This window comes from Cupressus sempervirens, chromosome 4 (genome assembly GCF_028749045.1).
Source record: "Cupressus sempervirens isolate cs-2001-9-10 chromosome 4, ASM2874904v1, whole genome shotgun sequence".
Classification (NCBI taxonomy): domain Eukaryota; kingdom Viridiplantae; phylum Streptophyta; class Pinopsida; order Cupressales; family Cupressaceae; genus Cupressus; species Cupressus sempervirens.
The window spans coordinates 430,890,615-430,911,790 of record NC_143121.1 but is presented as its reverse complement, the minus strand read 5'-3'; the positions used below and the strand labels follow the sequence as shown (position 1 = coordinate 430,911,790).

Below are 21,176 nucleotides of genomic sequence, written 5' to 3'. Positions count from 1 at the left end.
CTACAACGAGCCACTCCGCCAATACCAGCCGGACCAGGATTCCCACGGGAAGAGCCATCAGTGTTAATTTTCAGAACTCCACAGGGAGGAGGAGTCCAGTGCCCATCTCGGTTAACCTAACCCTTCCTCTGATGGTGAAGCTGCCTGGACATAGAAGGAAACCTATGAGTTGCAGCCCCATCCTGCAGATGAAAATTGAGGCGATTACAGATAGCAAGATCAACCAAATCCATACCCCCATCAATCTCACACTTCACAAGAATAATTTCCTGACGAGAATGTGATATTTTCCACCAAAGATGAAAAACACCAAGCCGAACATCTTGGAATATGCGACGATTCCTCTCCAACCAGATATGCCAAAGCATGAAAGATGGGCCAACAATCCAAGCAGCATGGAGAAAAGAAGACTTGGAGGGAGCAGTACCCAAGCGGGCCCAGAACTCAGGCAAAGAGGAAGCATGCCGACAAGAGCAACCCCAAGCGCGCCACCAAAGGTGCCATATTTGAGTAGAATAAGAGCAATGGAAGAACAGATGGGAGACAGACTCCTCTCCATTACCACATAAAACACAATAAGAGGGGCCCTGAAATCCACGTTTATAAAGATTATCCTAGGTAAGACAACGGTTGTGAGCCACTAGCCACATGAAAAAATTGCACTTGGCCCAAGAAACTTTATTCCAAACTTGCTTCCACCAAGGGACCTCAGCATCCCCAAATAATTGTCTAGTTATCTCCTGATACCCAACAGAGACATGATATTTACCAGACAAGGTACCGCCCCAAGCCAAAACATCTGGACCAAGCAAAGAAGAATACTCTCTAGAGGCCAGAATTTGAGAAAGCTCCTGACGATCCATGTCTGTACCTCCAAGAGGCCAATCAGAAGAATGCTTCCATCTGTAACCAACAACAAGTCCCAATTGATAAGGAGTCTTGTAATGAGCCACTTTATCCCATCCAGCGGCAAGAAAAGAGTCACAAAGAGGCTGAAGATGAAGGTATATGGATAAAATGGAAGGGAATCCATCCCAAGCATCAGACCAAAACAAAGCCTAAGAACCTCCTTTACATATCCAAAACAGACCCCTCTTTACCAATATCGCACCTGTCTTCAAAGTATGCCAAACAATTGAGCCACGACCTTCAAGAGGAAGTGTAGAAACAGAGAAAGGATCAGCACCATGAAAATATTTATGAGTGATAATACGAGCCCAAAGTTGATGTTGTCCAGAGCACCATCGCCAATAAAGTTTAGCAGCCAAAGCTTGACTACTCAATAGAGCAGATCGAAGACCAAGACCACCCTCCTTTTTAGGCCTACAAACAGTTGCCCAATTAACCAAGCTCCATTTAGTACTACACAAATTACCACTCCAAAGGAATTGTCGAGAAAGAGCATCAAACTCCTTGAGAAAGTAAATAGGTGTAGCGTGAACCATGCTTCGATAAGTAGGAAGAGCTTGGATAATAGCTTGAAGAAGAGTAACCCGAGCAGCAGTAGAAAGCCATCTATGAGTCCAATGATTTAGCTTATCCTGAAGCTTGGTAATCAAATTTTTCCAAAAGAGACGTGGCTGCTTGGAAACAACAATAGGGATGCCAAGATAAGTCAAAGGAAGTGATCCTATCTGAAACCGCAGGATACCAACAATCCTATGCTAAATAGAATCAGGAGTGTTAAAAAAGTAAATGGAAGATTTGTGCTCATTAACTTTCTGGCCTGAAGTTGCCAAATAGACGTCCAAATCATGTCGAAAGGCTTTAGCTTCCTTGATTCTAGCAAGACCAACAAGAGCAGAATCATCAACAAATTGGAGATGGGACAGAGAAGGTAAGCCATTACCCCACCGCCAGCCTTGAATAGAATTCTGGGACACTTGATGCTTATGAATCTACCCAAGCCTTCAACCATGATGATGAATAGATATGGGGAGAGAGGGTCACCCTAGCGAAGGCCTCTAGAAGCACCAAATAGTTGAGAAGGTTGACCATTAATAAGAACAGAAAAAGAGGCAGAAGTAACACAACTCATAATCCAACTCACCCAATCAGAGCTAAATCCAAAAGAAAGAAGAATACTCCTTAGGAAGCTCCATTTAACTCTATCGTAGGCCTTAGCCATATCTAGCTTAACAAACATGGCTCTCTCCCTTGAAGTAGCCATAGAGTGAATAGCCTTAGTAGCAATAACCACCCCATCCAAAATTTGTCTGCCAGCAACAAAACCACCTTGTTCTTTTGAGATAATAATGGGAAGCCACCTTTTCAATCTCTCAGCAATCAACTTAGTAATAATTTTGTAAACCACATTACATAAGGCAATTGGTTTAAAAAAATCCAATTGATTAGCACCCTCTCTCTTAGGAATAAGAGTCAAGAATGTAGAGTTCAAAGCTTGAAGCATCTGCTTGCTAGCATAGGATTCTTTAACCACCTCCAACAAATCATGATTAATGATGTCCCAAAATTCCTGAAAGAATTCAACTTGAAAGCCATCAGGACCAGGAGCCTTCCCCTTAGGCATGCCAAAGACCACCTCCTCTAGCTCTTCCAAAGAAATAGGACGCATGAGATAATAGGACGCATGAGATAATCATTCATTTCCTGAGTGATAAGGGAAGGAATACAGGACAAAATAAGATTTTCTTCATTATCAGCAGGAGGAGAGTCCTCAGAGAAGAGGGTAGAGAAGTACCAAATAGCCTCCTGGAACAAAGCTGGCAAGGAATTCAGTTGGATACCTTGAGAATTAACCAAAGAAGAGATAGTGCTCTGATTCCGACGAGATTGCACTGTTTTATGGAAAAAGGCAGTGTTACGATCACCTTCCTGGAGCCAATCAACTCTAGCCTTTTGCTTCCAAAAAATTTCCTCTCGAAGTTCCCATTCTTCTAGAGCTCTAGAAGCAAGGGATTCAGCCTTGCCAAGATCCTCTGAGAAACCTCGATCTCTAATCTCCCTTGTGATGACATCAAGATCTTCTTGAGCAAGCCTCTTCATAAAGTGAAGGTTCCCAAAGCATTCCATATTCCATATCTTGAGCTGCCTTTTAACATATTGAAGCCTTTTAGAAAATGAGAACATTGCAGTACCATATGCAGGAGCACCATCTTTCCACCAACAGAAAACACAATCATGAAGAGAGGAGTCCCGAAGCCACATCAACTGGAACTTAAAAGGAGGATGCTTCGGAGCATAAGCCCCTATAGTGGAAAATTTGATTGGCCAATGATCTGAACCCCTCCAATCAAGGATTTCTGAAGAGATAGTAAGGGTGCCACTAACCCAGAAGCAAGAAACAAGAAATCTATCCAGACGTTCTGAGATAGCAGCAACACCATTCCTGCGATTATTCCAGGTATAGAGACCATTAGAAGGCTTAACATCAGAGAGATGCAAAAGAGATATATGTTGCCGAAGAAGAGCAGAAGAAGGCCCCAATCTAGCCAAACCACCATGCTTCTCCTCTAGACTTAAAATTGAATTGAAGTCCCCTGCTAACACCCAAGGATGATAAGGATGACAATTTCTAACATATTAAATATGTTCCCAAAGTTCCTCCTTTCCCACAAGATCAATAGGTGCATACACATTAGTAACCATGATTACCTCTCCTGAGTCTAGAGCAGAAGCTACCATAGAGAGAGCTGAGCGAGAAGACATCCAGCCAAGAGGAGAAATTTTTTGAGGATCCCAAAATATAGCTAAACCACTCGCACTGCCTGTTGCCCCAACACACTGGCATTGGCCACGAGACCAAATACTAGAGGCATGTTGGACCATAGACTCCACAGAGAGCTTAGTCTCTTGGATACAAAAAACATCAGGGCTATGATCAACCACCAAGTTATGAATAGCCTTTTGTCTAGGGATGCTATTCAACCCCCTTACATTCCATGAGAGAATAATCATCATTGGGTAGAATTGGGAAAATGAGAATCCAAAGGTTTCACTGAACCAGACTCAATCAATATATCTCCTGTGAGTTTAATCTTCTCTTGGTTTGTTTTGCACCCACTCCTTAGAGGAGGAGTAGAAGAAGCCCGCTTAAAGGGTCGAGACATCAACCCCAAGGGGAGAGGAGAACCCTTGCCCTTACCTGATGGTAGCACATCCTTAACCAAGTCAGCTAAAACAACATCATTATCCTCCAACACTGCAGGAGTCACCAGAGCCTCTGTCACAGGAGCTACAGGGACCTCACAGTTCTGATATACTACAACTTGGGATGCCCCACAAGCATCATTAGGAACAGATCTCTCATCTAGGCAAACTGGATCAAAAGAGATAGGAGGAGGATTACCCTCCTCTAGAACCATACTATCCAGCACCTCAAAGCGGTTACATACTTTCCTATTTTCTCAATACAATTTTTGATGCTTTATTTATATTTATAAATGTATTGAAATTTAATATGCAAAAATATCACTTTCCAAACAGGGTGTTAAATGTTAAAAAATAATTGATATAAACTGAAGCAACATTAGTTACACCAACTTTAAGTAAAGTTCTAGCATCAAATCACACCAATCATGAAGAATATTAAGTAAATGATCATAGATAGACAATCAATCAATGATACAAACCACAAACTTTACCAAAAGTTTAAAGTATTAGAAGAGTCATTAATTGTTCAACAATCAAGGACAATTTAAAGATCATCTTACCCAATGCCACATGTCTAAATGATAAAAACTGTGCAAATTCATGGTGGTGATGTTTCCCAATGTCACCTATCTAAATGATAAAACTTGAGCAAATTCATGGTGGTGATGTGGATAGATTCCATTTACACTATTATATCTATAACAGATAAAATAGATGGTGATGCTCTATGAAATTTAATTTCTTTCATATATCTATTACAAATGGCAATATGTTGTTCTCTTTTCACAATCTCACAAGAAATATATTCATGTTTTCATGTTGTCATTTTTATGAAGTTCCATATCATTCATTATCTTAGTACCCTTTTACAATACTTTTCAACACTCCTTACCTGTTATTGATTACCTAAGAATGAGGCGATAAAGTTTAACTTGATTTCTCTACCAATTGGTGCATGTATGTCACCTATTATGCAAAGAGCAAATGTACCAAGTGATGTTACAATTCCAAGCAACACTTCATAGGCAACTATCCTAATCTTAGTTGTGCTTGAGAAAGCAACATCTTAGGTATAGTGTGTTTTCATAAATTGGACAGGATCACAAGAAAAATGACTACATCAACTTGCCAAGATGATTGCCACTAATAGTTAAGAAGTAATAAGTAAATGAGCCATGCAAATACCTGTACAAACTCTACAAGACAATGAGTTAAAGGAAATGAAAAAGGCTATAAAAGGACTTCGTATAACATGTGGAGCAGTAGAAAAATATTGCACTTTATAATGAGAAATAAGATATGATGGGTCACTATGACATGTGTTCCATATTTTTTTTAAACATGTGTAGAACAAGGCCTTTGCATAGATGACCTTCTTGAAAAATGAAACCATTTTTTTATTGTACTATGTTCTTGTAAAATAATCGGAAGTTAGACACTCTCTATTGATGTAAAAAGAAAAAAACTTAATTTTTATTTTATTTTACTATGTTCTTGTAAAAAGATGGGAAGTTAGAAAGTCTCTTTGAGTTGGTTGTTGGTATGCTTTTGATTATCTATCCAAATTCTCTTCAAGGTTGAAAACTTGGTCTCGTAATAAAGGAAGGTCAAAGTTATTACATAATTGTCTATTTTTTGGTATATTTGTGAAATCATTAAAATAATAAACCGTCTAGCACCTAGTGTCTATCATCGTGTAGAGGATTTATTTTTTGGCATAATTTTTGTGTATTGTCATCCTCCTCAAGCCTCCCACTATTTTGTACTAAAAAAATGTGTCCATGCAACTTTTACATTACCTTTTTAAAAATATCCTTAAGCTACACATGCACTCGAAGGTATTAAGAATCAAGTGGCGACACATAGTTTCAACTCAATCAAGATTAACTTGCTTCATCAACTTTATGGATAAATTAACAAGCCAAATTACTTCCAATGACAATTGGACAAGGAAAATTCAAACCTTCACCTTTTCCTCGAACTAAGTTATTTACTAATTATAGTTGACAAGGTCTCAATTCCTCCAATAAGAGCTTGGTTGAAGGATCCACCCATGTAGTAGGAGGATGAAAAGTTTAGGTGAGTTCTAAGAAGAAGTACTTAAAAAATGAATAAAAATAAACAATCAAAATAAAAAATGTAGCATTACAAATGGGGTGAGTCTTGGACCAATAGAGTACAAGTGCTAGTTTATATAATTTTCCAATCATAGTTCCTTTCTAATGTTCCTTAATTCTTCCTTAATTGTCAACTTCATTCAATTAAAAAATGAAATGAAAAATAAAAACTGGAAAAGTGCTCAGCCAGTGCGCAGCAGTACGACAAACATTCCCTTTTACAGATGGACTGTCAAATCCAATCTTAAGTGTACGAGAGAGTCGTGCGTACTTTGTCAGAGCGCTTTGCGTAACATTCACGATACCTCATATACGGTAAACTACACTTCTTGCTCATAGTACATGCAATTACAGTGGCAGATTGAATGACAGCCGACCTAATCGGGAAAAGCCAAATAATATAATTTCATTACAGATCACAATACAGATAATTTCAGTTTTACTGTTGCAGATTCTTGCAAAAAATTAAAAATTTACATTCTTGGAGTACAGATCCGAAACCTACTGCAAATCTTATGCCGTCCGTGTTGATTCTCCTTGTACAGCAAACAAGAAAAACCCTAAGATTAGGGTTTATAAGAGTTTTAGGGTTAGATCTTGTACTGATCAGATAAATTTAATCAAATTTCCCATTTTGCATCATCGAAGTCCTGCCGCTCCGCCTTAATCGCTACATTTGAGGAATTTCCAGTAAGGCGAGGAATCGCCCTGCACAGCCACGATTCAGAAGGAGATTTGGGCAACGGAGGCGGAAGCACACTCACAGGGTATTCTTCAATCTTCGTGCTACTAAAAACAGGGGATTTCAATTCAGGAGAACTCTTCATTCCTTCAGAGTACATGTAAAACGATTTTGAATAAACCGGCGACGAATCGGAAGATTTGCAGGGTGAGGTATGGCCGGAATAAAAGTGTTCCCGTTCGATTTCACTCCTCTGAGCAGCTTTATTGGAGTGGCGGAGTCTTCGATCTGCCGGAAAGCCGAGGAAACCCTTTTCTCCGCGACTGAATGGAGAGGCGATCGCTTCGTTCCTGAAAGGCGAGATTCTGCTGGGAGATGACTTTTCGTATGGTGAATTCGATTGAAATATTGTGGTGAAATCTCTGGAGTTGAAGTTGGCGCCTGTAAGAGGGCTGCATTTCATCAGCAACTTCTGTTGCCTGTATCTCGCTTCCCATGCTTTTCTCCTTGTCGCCACTATTACAGCCCTCTTCTCATATTGGTAAAGAAATGTGTAAGTTTGTTAGCCATTGAATAACTTACCTTCACGACAAAGAAATTATATTTCCAATTAAGTATAATAATAGTATCTTCAACAAGAGCTTCAACGAACAAGAATACTGAACGAGAAACAAAAGAAGTTGATTTGGAATATATATATATATATATAATTTGTTTAGTACATATTATTTATTTGAAGGTTCAGCAAATTGGTAGTAAGTTAAGTTGGTTAAACTTTGGAAGGAAATTTCTTTTGTGTTATTAGTATTAGAAAAGGATTGGTGGAGTCTCTTTATAGATGCAATAAAGTTGTAGTGGGTGACTTCTTGGGAAGGCTCAGTTCTTCACTTTTGTGAACATATGAATGAGTGCAAGTGTGTCGTTTCTTCTCGTGAGAAATGAGTCTTGTATGGCCACTCATGAAAAATGAGTCAATGAGTGTGACTTGAAAGCTAAACTTGAATTATGATAGCAATATAATAGTCTTATAATTAGTTTTTGATTAAGTATGGAGAAAAAGGACCAACTCCTTTTTGAAATGTGGTTTTAAAGATTGATATGTATAGAATTGTATATAAGATATAAATTCATTTTGCCTTTTAGGAAAATGAAGGAGGAATGCATACACACATATCACTTCACTAAAATAAATGACAACAAAGTTTTACATGAAATTTGATAAATTGGTAAAGTTAGATGTTGGACATTTGAATAATCAAATCTTGTTAATTTCGAAAGTAACAAACTATACATGTTTTGCAAAAAAAAATATTTTCAAGAAGGTAAAGGATGATGAAGTGTTATGTGATGCTTAATAAATTGATAAAGTTGAATGGTTCACGAGGAGTCCTCGATAATCAAATCTTGTCCATTACAAAAGTAATAGAAGTAATAAACAAAGGACGAGTTATTCAAAAAGATAAAGTTTCACAAACATAAAGAATGATAAAGTGTTAGGTGAAGTTTAATCAAAAGTTGAATGGTTCATAAAGAAGTCCTTCTGATCACATCTTGTCAATTGTATGAAAAAACAATAAAGTATGCACATTTTTTGTTAAAAGGATTACTTTCAAGAACACAATGAATGATAGATTTAAGTTCTCATTAGTCAATTGATAAAATGTAATGGTTCACAAAGAATCCATAGTGATCAAGTCTTGTCAATTGAAAAGCATTGATCAATTAAGTAATGAGATGAATGTAAAACAATAGAGTATTGCACATTTTTTGTAGAAGTATTACTTTCAAGAAGATTAAGAATGGTAGACTTAAGTTTTAATAGTATATGATGAAATTGAATGGTTCATAAGAAGTTTGTAAAGTGATCAACTCTTGTTAAGTGGCTTTTATTTTTAATAATATTGAGGGGTTGGAATCCTATCTTAGGAAATTTTGGTGGAATACATACCCTCAAAGTTTGGTTCAAAGGAGGTGCTCATATAGGATGAACAAATTAGACAAATTTGGATACTCTTAACGATTGACTTGAAGCTTAAGGAGGTGATGATTTGAAATGAGTGGGATTCATGCCTAGAGAAATTTGGTGAAAAGAAATCTCAACTCAAAGTTGGAGGAGGTGATGATTTGAAATGAGTTGGGTGTGTAGCCTAGAGAAATTTAGAGTACAAAATACTATTAAGGCTTCAAGTTGAAGAATGTGATAATTTCAAGTGAGTTGGAAATGTGCCTAAGAAAATTTGGTGGAATAGATACACTTTGAGACTTTAAGTTGAAGCAATTTTAGATGAGCCAGGATTGTGTCCTAGGGAAATTTGGTGCATTAGATACTCTTGAGACTCAAGTTGGAGGAGTTGGTAACTTAGTATGAGGTCAAGAACGTCTTGAATGAATTGGGACAATCCTAAGGTATTGGCTCTAACACAAAATGAGTGTCAATTGGGAATAGAGGTTGAGATTGCACCTTTCACAATTTGACATCACCACCAAATTTAACATAATGAAAATGCCCCTCAAATCCTTGAATCTAAGTTGAGGGAGACAATAATTCAACACAAGTGATATGCTAAATGGAATAACAAAAAGATGGGAGAGCAAAAGTACCTCTCCTATCTTGACTCCGAGCCAAAAAAAAATGTCAATCTGAATCAACTATGTAGTTTTTATTCAAATCTAGTGACCCATGCTCCATAAGAAGTGGTTCACACAAACTCATCTCTTGTAAGAATGAATGAAACACTTAACACTCATTGCATCCATGATGAATATCAAAATTAGACAAATAAAACATTGAACCTTCAAAGAAGATCACCCACTCCAATACTACTCGAAATAACATCGCAAAATACAGAATACATTACATTTTTACAACCTATAATAATACTCAAAAATATACTTATAACATTTTTTCAAGCTAAATATCAAAGAGAAAGAGATTAAACCAAAAAACAAAGCAATCAGTTTTACCTCTTCATCAGTACCGCTAGAAGTTTCATCATCTTCATCCTGAGAAACCACCGGTTTACCACCAGAAAAACGCTTCTTTCCCGAACTATAAAAGGACCTTTCTTTTCTCCCTCCCTTTCGCGGTGAAAGAAACGCCATGGAAGGAGCAAAGGCAAAGGCATTCTTCAACCTTGACGTCAAAATTCCTCCACAAGCGACCTTAAATTGCAAGCTTTCATCAGAAGAATCCGTTCTGGTAAGTCTGGGCCGAGATTGAGGAGGCAAAGCCCCTGTTTGCCCTGAATCCCTTACAGGCGTCGGTTCTCTGGTTTGATGAGGCGATTTGGACGCCATTGCCGAAGCTGCAGGAAGAAATCGCTCCATCATGAAACTCCGTGAAGATTCTTGCTCTTCTTTTCCGTCAGATCCGTCTTCTTCACTGCTATTTAGGTCACTCACAACGGCCAGACTGCAAGCCTCTGCGTGAGACAGAGCATCTGAAAATTCGTCGGAATCTTCCTCTTCGCTGAAATCTTTAGGCTGCAAAATGCTTCTTCTTTCTTCTTCTTCTTCTTCTCCTTTCCGATCTGTGAAATTTCTTTCATTTTTCTTCCATTTGAAACATCCGGATGCTCTGAGAACATTTGAGTGCTGCTTCTTTTCATTCTCAATGGAGGCGTCAATGAGATGTCTGATCGTTACGAGTGATTTCACGCTGCCTCTTGTAAGATTGTCCATCTTATAATAATAATTGAGATACTCAATTTTCTGTGCAGAATTCTTCTTTTATAGTTTGGATCTCTCAATCGTGTGTGTCATTATTATAATGGGGGAAGAGTAGAACGACCGCCAAGCTAAAATACAAGGAAAGGAATAGTGAAGATTGTTCCCACCCATTATTAGGTCGTACCAGACACCTGCCTTTTTCTGCTCTACAATTTGGCAGCGCCTTTAACTATTTTTGTTTTACTGTGGAGGAATAATTGTGGGGCATTGTAAATTGAGTATATATAGAATTTGGTTAGATAGGGTTGGATGATTCAGTAGAGTAAGTATATAAAACATTAGATGTGAGGATGTGGGCGGGCTTTAGTACTATTGGTGATGTAAAAATGATGTTCAAGTTGTACAGTCAATTTATTATTATTATTATTTGATTGAAAATTAATGTTATTATTGTAGTAGAAGATTCTACAGTTCAAATTTGATTAATCTTTATTTAATTTTTAATTGTTGAGAATTGAATTTAATTTGTGTCTTTACTTTCTTCAATTTGAAAATTTTCAAGGTGGTCTTCATGCTTTTTTTGAAAATTATATGTGAGGGTAGTGACATTTATCTATAAAATTGATGATGGAAAATAGTTTTGATATTGTGTTAATCAATTTATCATTATATAAAAGTTAATTGTATTTTCTTAGAAGTTTCTTTGGTTTAAATTCGATTTACTTCGATTGAATCCAATTGTTCTAGACTTTATTTATTAGGACGGTTTGAGTTATATTGTACAATTGATCTATCTTTCTTAATATCTAAGATTGTCAAGATGATGTCTCCAAACGTTGTTGCCACGAGTGTATATATATCATTGATGAAGGAAAATGATGTTGAAATTGTATAGTTGAAATGTATCATAATTCAAAATATTAAGTTATTTACTACTTTAGACAAATATTGTGGCTTAAAATTGATCAGAGTTCGTTTGATCTTAATTGTTGTGAACTAGATTTGTTGGGAAGAACTAATATGTAGTGAACAAGAATGATCTATCAAAATGTGAATCTAGAATCTTTTATTTCTTTAATTTCTTAATATTAAAGATTGTCAAGGTGATGTCTCTATAGGTTGTTGAAAATTAGATGTGACAATATTGGTATTTAATTATAAATTGATGATAGAAAATGCATTGAAGTTGTACAACTACTTCATCATTATTAGTTCCTGCCTTATGCATTCATGTGAATCAAAATATGACATTAACACTAACCAATCAAACTCAAAAGTTTAAAAGATTATATGAGATTTCAAATGTTTATATCTTTTTCTAATTTTTCATTATTTTATAAATCACTTTTTTCATCCATTCTATTGGTCCATACTATTTTTGGTGGGGAAGAAAATTAATTTTTTTCAAGACAAAATCCAAATATTTTGTAACTTCATCTTACAATGCATTAATGAATGTATTAATTATAAGTTTATCTTTTCTAGATTTGTGACAAATTGATAAGATTTTATTTTTTCAATCATTTTCTCTTCCACCTCACACAACATGTCTAATCAATATTAATTATCACAATCTATTAAATATTTTTAATTTCTTATTTTAAATATATTTATTATTAGTTTTACATTGATGTTTATTTTTTTTACTATTTGATATAACTTGTTCCTAAAACTTCATGTAATGCATAAGTTCAAACTATATATATATATAAAATAAATATTTCTTTTTAATATAATTTCAATAGGTTATATCTTTGTATTTGAATTTCTAATTTTTTTAAAGTTTACTTTTTTAATAAAAGTAATTAAATTATTACTATTATTTTACTTTTATAAAAATAAATTAAACAATATTATTTTTAATTATATTTTATAATAATGTTTGTAATATGTATAATTGATAAGTGTTACAATTTTTAAATTATATTATTTTTTATTTAAACAATTTATCATTTAGTTTAAATACATTTAAAACTTAAATATATATTTAAATATTAAATTAATAACTATATTTTAGATCAAAAAACATACTAAAGAAATAACCACAAAATAGAAATAATTCAATTCTAAAAGATATATAAATTATTATCAGGTTTATATAAACTATGCATTAAAATTAAATAGTTATATTTTATTTCTTATTTATTGCATCATATTTATTCATCAACATCAAATTTATATGTATTACATCTATAAATGTACATATTAAATTATATAGATATTATTTCATAATTAAAATGAAAATTTTGGAAATATAAAACATTAAATAGTAAACGTTATCTAATTTTGTAAAATTAAACAATTAGTTTTACTTATAAAATATTTTTATATTTCAACACATTTCATTTTTTCTTATAGAAATGTGAGTTTTAATATAAAAATTAAATTTTTAGTTTCATTAATTAAAATATAATATATTTTAATTTTTTATTATAACCATGATTTTATTTTGACTATTTTTTTATTAAGAAAAATAATTATATTTAATTCTCTCTCTCACACACACACAACTTATGTTGGTATCACTCTATCTTACTATTTTATCTCTCTTCGTCTTCCTCTATATTATCTATCATTTTTTCCTCTGCATATATGTTTATGTTGTTATTGTTGTATGTTGTTATTTATCTCTATCTATATCTCTATCATAGTTTTTGTCCAGTACTAATGATAAAAAATAGTGTGAGTTCCATTTGATAATCAAGATGAGAATAATACATAGTTGGGGGAGTTATTCCAACTACTTATGGTTCTCTAGTAGTATGCATGGTATGCTTAAACATATAATGTGATACTCCAAATGCTTCATCACTTCTTCAAGTTATATAATTCAAATATTGGTATGGATATCTTTCCTCATTGCACATAATTTAAGTTGTCAATGTAGAAGGTGCAAATTTGTCTAAAGCACATGTATTGATTGTAGTATGATATTAAGTACTTAGTGCCATAATGGGGACTTTAGCCTCTTATTCTTGGGCTTAAATGCCCAAAGATATAATAATATAGCATGAGAACTTAACAACAAAATATGAGCCATCCTATCAGATCACAAGTGCATTTCTAGGACAAGAATTTAACAACAAAATATGAGCAATCCTGTCAAATCACAAGTGCATTTTTTATTCAAAAATTAATGCATTCATAATGTTAATTTAGATTCTCACTCATCTACACCTCTACAACCATTATACGTTAGGCAGGAACTATGACGCATTGTGTCTCTTGTTTAAAATTGATGTTATTCATTCTCTTAAAAATATTTTGTGAACCTTCAAATTTTACATTCAATCTAAATGGTTGTAAAGTAGATATGTTGAGAAAATATAGTTTATGTTGCATAGGAATGATCTATCAAAATGTATGTACAAAAACTTGCATGTCTATACTCTCTTAGTATCTAAAATTGTCAAAGTGTTGTCTTGATATATGATTGATGAGTTTGTAAATCTCAAAAGATGAATGGTTGAAGTCAAAGACCTTTGATGACAGTGACATATATAAAAGACAATATCCACCGATATGTAGATGGCTTATGTGCAGATGTGATTTTTTTTTTGTCCCGTCTAAAATTGACGATGCTCTCATTTTTTTTCTTTTCAAGATGTTAACTAATTGCTCATTAAATGTCTTCAAATATCATGAAATAAGAAAATGCCATTAAAATATATGGGGACTCATAATAGTAAATAAGAGACATAAGAGTAGTTGAATAGATGCTCACAGATGCTGATTTAATATCCAATTTTATTGACAATATTGCACCAATCATTGTGACTTTAAAGTTGTTAGTACAATGATGTCTACCCATAATAGAATGGACTATACCATTGGTTGTAAAAAAACCAACCAATGATATGATGTCACATCAACTATGTAAGTATGGGTACCATTTTTTCTCGATCATTGGTCTTACTTTTTGTTTGGACTATTTTGAACATCTTGACATTAAGCATGTTGATGTGGCATCATAATTGATGATAAGACTTGAAACCTTAATTATAAACAAACTACTTACCAAATAAACTAACGTAAAAAACTAAAAATATCTAAAATTTTAGATAGAATTTTGGAAAAAGCACAAATATCAAATCTATTATTTTATTTAGAAATGTAAAATACACATAATTGACTATAACTACTCTTCCCCTAGAGTAATCTTCTCCATCACAATTATTTACCATATGTGATGGAGGTCTACGATGTACTAACTACTTACATAATTGTTACTCTTTCTTAAAGTCGTGGAGAGGAATTTGTAATGAGGATGAGTTAGCCGTATGTTTGGTCATAGCAATGATTTGTGGAGAGGAACTTGTAGCGACTACCACTTTAGCCTCATTTGTAACAAACTCAATGGAACTATATTATACGCTTCTCAAACACGTGTCTTTTGGAGGGGCCGCATTAGTTGATACTCGCACTCTGAAATTTACAACTTCTTTGTGTTTTTAAGGTAGAATCTAAACCTTCCAAAGCTCACTGACCATGTTTTTTAAAAGTAAAGTAGCATTCTATGTGTCGGTGGAAAATCTATTATAATTTAAAATTCTTTATTTCTTGGAGTCATATCAATTGTACAAGCAATGATTGTACAATCAGATTACACTCACTTGTATGATTTTGATATTGTTTTTCTAACATTTTTTTATAACAAAAGTTGTCTTTTTGGGCTTTATAGAAATATTATAATGTTTATGATGGATTAAGATAAGCATGTTTTGTTCCTTTTTTTATTTTATTTGAAGTTTTTATGTTCTTTTCAAGAACTTAGATATGCACGTGTTACTATGAAGGGTGTTATATAATAGCTTTTCTTGAATTTTTCATTTCCTTACAAGTTTGATTATAAGATTAATATTTAGCGTATGTAAGAGCAAGTTTTTTTAAGAGTAACTTTGTCTTTGTAAATGTGATGATGTGGTTTTGTAAAATGAGTTTACAAAAACTTCTCTTTAGAAATTGTTGTTTGTATAATTGATTTAAAACTCTAGTGAGCTAAATTTTATAGAGTGTAGGTGTATTTTTTTTGTTATTGTTTTGATTTAAGAAAAATATATAAATTGTAGAAAATGAGGAAAAATGTTACTTTTTAATTTTTAAAGTTATTTGTCATTTATTTATATAATACAAATATTCTAATTAATTACTTATGTTTGTTTATTTTTTATTTAAAGAAATGGAAAGTGAATTTAAGTTATTTTGAATTGTTATATGAAAAATATCTAATAATATTTATAAATCCAATTTAATATAATAAGAGTAAGTATAGCATTTGGCATTGAGTACAAGTTCTATATCAAGGTTGCCTTTACATAGTTAACTCTAAACAATGCAGTAGATGTGAGGCCATGTCTTTAGCTTTACTAATAAATGTGGTTGCATTCAATGTAGGGTCTTCTAATTTGTCTATATTAATTTAGTATGTCATGTATGATGCTATATGTTTACGTTTTCCTTATGAAATGTGTTTTATTAATATAGTGTGTAGGTTTGTTTACTTTCATTGTGGACTATTATAGTTACCAAATTTTACCATGACACATACAAGCAACTTTGAGGAATTAGATTTGATGGGGTATGCAATATCTCGAACCTCTTTAAGAGATAAATACATTGACAAACTAGTTTGAATTTAAAAAAATATGCCTAGTAATACCTCTTATGGAAGTTGGGCAGAATTAGTATCAGCGTTTGATTTGTATTTTATATATTTTTATAATGTTTTTGATATTAAAAGCAAACAAAACAAGGGAGCTAGCCCTCAATACATCACCATGGGTAAAACATTAACAACACATTAATAATTAAACACTACTAGTAAAACCCCCTTCCCTTAACATAAAAAATAGAGTACCCCACTTAGTAAACCTAACTCAAATGCTAACATATGTATTCACATATCCACAAGTAATAGAAACAAAATTACCAACAAACATCATAGCCGAAACAAAAGTAAAAGAATATCTATTGTACTGCATAACGTTCTTCCTTAAAATAAAAGTTCTTCTACCTTAGAAACTACCAACATATCTATTGAAGAGTTTTAAATGAAAAAATAAATAGTTTTAAAGGCATAAGAGGTCATATTATAATAGTAAAAACTAGAAAAAAATTAGAAGCAGTGTATCATTAGGAAATAGTAAAAAGACATCAGGCCTGTATATTGGCCTTTTCCTTTCCTTTCTTGGGCAACAAGACTTTGGCCCATTCATCCGTCAGGAACTCATATAGCTTAGCAAAGTCCTTCGAACCAAGTAGCCTCCTCATTCTCATGTTGTAATAGGCAAAGTGTGACTGTAGCAACATGAGTGACCTTAAGAGAGAACTTGGATAGAATTGTGAAACTTTCATCTAAAGCATTGAGTTGTTCCTTAAGGGCCACCATTTCCTACTTCATATCCTTAGCAATTCTATAGACAATTCCTGGCAACCAACACAATTTCCTTTCCCATCCTCTATAACATGAACCTACATCACCATAGGGTTAGTAGAAACCATTTTCTTATTGTTATTAACAAAAGGCATAGGGGAAGTAACCATCATCAGTGAATCATCCTTTTCCTTCCTTGGAGAAGGGGTAACACTAGAGTAAACTCCACTACATTCATAGTGAAACTAACCAACATATGGGTTGTGTCCCGGCTAACCTTCTTCTTCTTTTTCTTATTATTTTTTATTTCCTTCGACGTTGAGCTAGTATTTTCAATCCCCGTCTCCTAAGAAGCTTCCTCCTTCCCCATTCTTTTATTCTTTTTCATTTTCTTCTCTCTCACTAGCCTTTGACTCCATGTCCTCATTAGGATCCCAACTCCTATAGGATTTTTGTTTCATCCTAGCCCTACTTTTAGCAAGTTTCCTAGATCTCCTTCTTCCCCTCATTTTTTTCCTTTGAATCAATAAGGTCAATTTCCTCCTTTACCGATTTTGGTGTCTACGCTTTTTTGATCCCATTCTTTTTGGGGTTTCCTGGAAGTGTGGAAGAGGGAGAAGATTGAGGAGTAGGGGCCACATAACAACCCCTAGGACTAGGAAGTCTTTATCTTCTAGGATGGACATGCCTGGTAGTGAGCCTGGAGCTAGGGCAAGATGAAAATTATAAAGTTGAAGGATTAAACCTTGGTGTAAAATAATATGGTTTTTACCCTTTTTCTCCTATTCTTAACATCTGTAATAGTAGCTTAAAGGTCATGCACCATAAAAAAATAAATTTAAATTAAATTTTATCATGGTGCCTACAGTGATTCAACAATGGGAAATGGTAGAAATAAAAGATACCAAAATACTTCATGAGAATGAAGCATACCTTATTCCATGGGGATGGGAGACTTTCATGGCTAAACCCACCCTTGAATCTCATTGGCTGCTCAATATTCTTGAAGAATCTACTCATACTGGTCTTGTTAGTAACCTTCATGACCTTCTACCATTTTTTCCCATCCATAGAAAGACCAGCATCCGTGGAAATAATCTCCTCATTCACATGGAAGGATATTTCATTAATGGTGATTCTTCTCTCAATCCAGGAATCTATAAACCAAGATGATATATTATTGCTGCACCCTGCCATGACTTCTATAAATAAAATCAGGCCACCTTCACTTAGAGTTATCCAGGTACATGGCTTCCTCACATAATCCTCAATTCTATAAGATTCAATACAAACCATATCACCCACATCTCAGAGCCCTACTTTGAATTATTTGAACACTCTAGATTTATTAAATTAGTAAATACCCTAGCTTATATGCAAATTCCCTAGAAATAAAATGGACTCAGTTTAATTCACAAAGAATTTAGAAGCCAAACTACTATAATAATTACAAGGCATGCACTTAAAAAGTTTGTCCCTTTGGTAGTAGATGAACACATGTGTAATTTCATCCTTACCTTTCCCTAATCGCCACCTAAGCCTTTAGGGATCATACTTCAAAAATTAATTTGAAGCTTTCACAATTATATAATAAATACTTGTTCTATGTCTTCAACTCACATAATCTCCAAAAATAGTCGTCAACTCACGACCACTAAATCTCATTATTGTAATGAAGTACCTTTATGATCCCCTAAATTATCAACTTAAAACAATAGCCATTGTATCCTTTATGGTTCAAAATATAATTTGAGCTATTATCCTACCTTAATGACATCATCACCACTAGGTCCAATAAAAACACATAAGCTTTAAATTATTCATCATCTTCTTATGCAAAATTTTCTTCCCTCTCAATAAGAGTGAAAATTTCAACTTGGATGGACTTCATTTGCCTCTGGCACCTTAAATCATGAACATGTAACCCATAGTTGGCCATAACATTTTCCAGAACATTGCCTTCCCTATCAGTGTGTTACAGATCATAACTTTCAATTTTTACTAGAAGATGCCAGATATCTCCTATAATACCAATTATTGACCACCTTGGGTCATAATTCCCTTTAACCACCTCCACTACCAACATGTAATCACCTTTAGTACTGACATGCTTCCACTCTAAGCTAGAAACTCATTTCAATCCCCAAAAATTCTTTATAGTGTCAACCACATTATTAGAGGTGTTTACCAGGTTGCTATCATAATCCATTAGATGTCTACTAGTAGAGTCCTTGATAATACCTCCCCCATCTGCCTAACCATTCCTAGCAGCCCCATCAAATTGAGTTTCACTTTAGGGTATGTTGGGGGTTTCCATTTAGTATTCCTTCTTTTAAGTTTTTAGAGTTGTCAAATGTATTGAAAGCATCTAGGAGATTCCACCTAATAGAAACCATCTATTCATTTATAGGTGGGGGATCCTAAGGAAGCTTCCATTTGCTATTTTCCAAATTTCCCTTTAATAGTTTGACAATTATATTGCACATTATCTCCTCCTTCCTCTTCGTCTCCCTAAAGATCCTATTGTTCATCTCTTTCCAATTCCCCAAAAAACATGAAGAGGGATTATTTTCCACATGAATCTAAGAAAATGGTGCACAAAGGGACAATTTCAATTTAGAATGAATTGTTGCAAGTCTAGTTGAACGACCAATTCAACCTAGAATTTGTGTAGAATGGATTACCAAATATTAATAGAAAAAGGGAAATGAAAAAGGATGTGTTGGATGCTTTCTTCATTATCTTTGTACAAGTAGCATCTATTAGGAATTTAAAATTCTCTTTTTCTCAAATTGTCAATGGTGAGAATTTTCCCATGTAGAGTAGTCCACTGAAAGAAATTGACCTTAGGTATAAAATTATTGTTCCAAACCTATTTCTAGTATGGGGGAGTGATATCATTATCAAACTATAGGTGATAAGAAGACCGGATAGAAAAGGACCCATCAAAGGATCTTTCCCAAGTAAACTTGTCCTCCATCGAGAACAGGACAATCATGTAATCCTCAAGCCTTTCCTTGAGTTCGCCAAATAAGGATCTTAAGTTTTTGGAGACCCTCTCCAAAATATTTTTCCATTTCCTTTGTTAAGACAGGTAGTCACTAACCTTGTCCCCAAAGATATGTTTTAGGACCCCTTCTAACTGAGAGAATTTTCTATGTACAAGGGGTCTCCCTCCTATCCAATTGTCCTCCTAGAATCTAACATTGTTCCCTCCTCCAACCACCCAGTTTAAACTAGCTCTTAGAATCTTAGAGTTTTTCACTACATTATTCCATATCTTGGAGCCCCACAACCAGTCATTCTCCATAAAGAAATAGACGCAAGGGACATTACCAAGATACTTGTCCTTCATTATGTTGTACTAGCCCACTCAGTTCTTAGCAAGTCTCTTTCCCATTGTAGCAAGGAGGGATTTATTTAGATCCATTACCCTTCTTACTCCCAATCCCCCCTTATCATTTGGTTTACACACCATTTCCTAACTAACTAGGCTAAGTCTATTCCTTTCTTTACTTCTTGTCCATAAGAAATTATGTCGTAGTTTCTCTAGTTTCTCCACATCATTAGGGATATCTTGAATAAGGAAAGGAAGTATACGAGAACCCCTTGCAATGAGGCCATAAGTAATTATAGCTTCCCAAAAACTACTCAACAATTTCCCTTTCAACTGGAAAGCTTTCTACATTCTTTCAAGTATGGCATTCCAAAATTGGATAAAGACTTCCTTCACCATTAGCAAAAGACCAAGGTAAGTATTGGGAATACCAACTAACATACAACCTAATATGTTATGTATATCCATAGCTAAAGGTTCTTATCAGTGTTGAAGAAGTATATTTTACTCTTACTAAATTTTATATGTTCTCCTAAGAAATACACATAATTGTCAACCAGATTATATAAGATCCTGGATTCCACTAGTGAAGTACAACCATATAAGAAGGTGTCATCAACAAAAATTTTTTGTATGACTTCTGAAGGAATGGAGGTGGTCGTCTTAACTCCAATCAATGATCCCAAATGATCAATTTTAGAGAAGGATCTCCCAAGACCTCAACTATCATTATAAATAGATAAATAGATATGCGGTCCCCTTGTTTAAGCCCCCTACCCACTTTAAATAACCCCCAAGGAGTCCCATTAAATATAACAAAAAAGTTGATAGTCTCCACCATAGTTTAAATTAACCCCACATTTTTTTTTATTGAATTCAATCCTT

General features: G+C 34.2%; 1 protein-coding gene across 1 annotated transcript; it reads right to left on the bottom strand.

Moving 5' to 3' along the window:
• Positions 1-6,608: 6,608 nt before the first annotated feature.
• LOC149561863 (uncharacterized) lies at positions 6,609-10,836 on the bottom strand. Its single transcript, XM_089825393.1, has 2 exons — positions 9,877-10,836; positions 6,609-7,441 (listed from the first exon to the last, which is right to left on the bottom strand). The coding sequence occupies exons 1-2, from the start codon at positions 10,591-10,593 to the stop codon at positions 6,851-6,853; spliced, it is 1,308 nt and encodes a 435-aa protein (XP_089681519.1). The 5' UTR covers positions 10,594-10,836; the 3' UTR covers positions 6,609-6,850.
• Between the last annotated feature and the right edge of the window lie 10,340 nt (positions 10,837-21,176).

What these genes read in the sequence shown, in the direction of transcription:
- LOC149561863 (XM_089825393.1), bottom strand. Translation starts at nt 10,593, where the DNA reads ATGGACAATCTTACAAGAGGCAGCGTGAAATCACTCGTAACGATCAGA. An exon ending in CTAGCGGTACTGATGAAGAG is followed by an intron (nt 7,442 to 9,876) that starts GTAAAACTGATT and finishes CAATATGAGAAG; the next exon opens with AGGGCTGTAATAGTGGCGAC.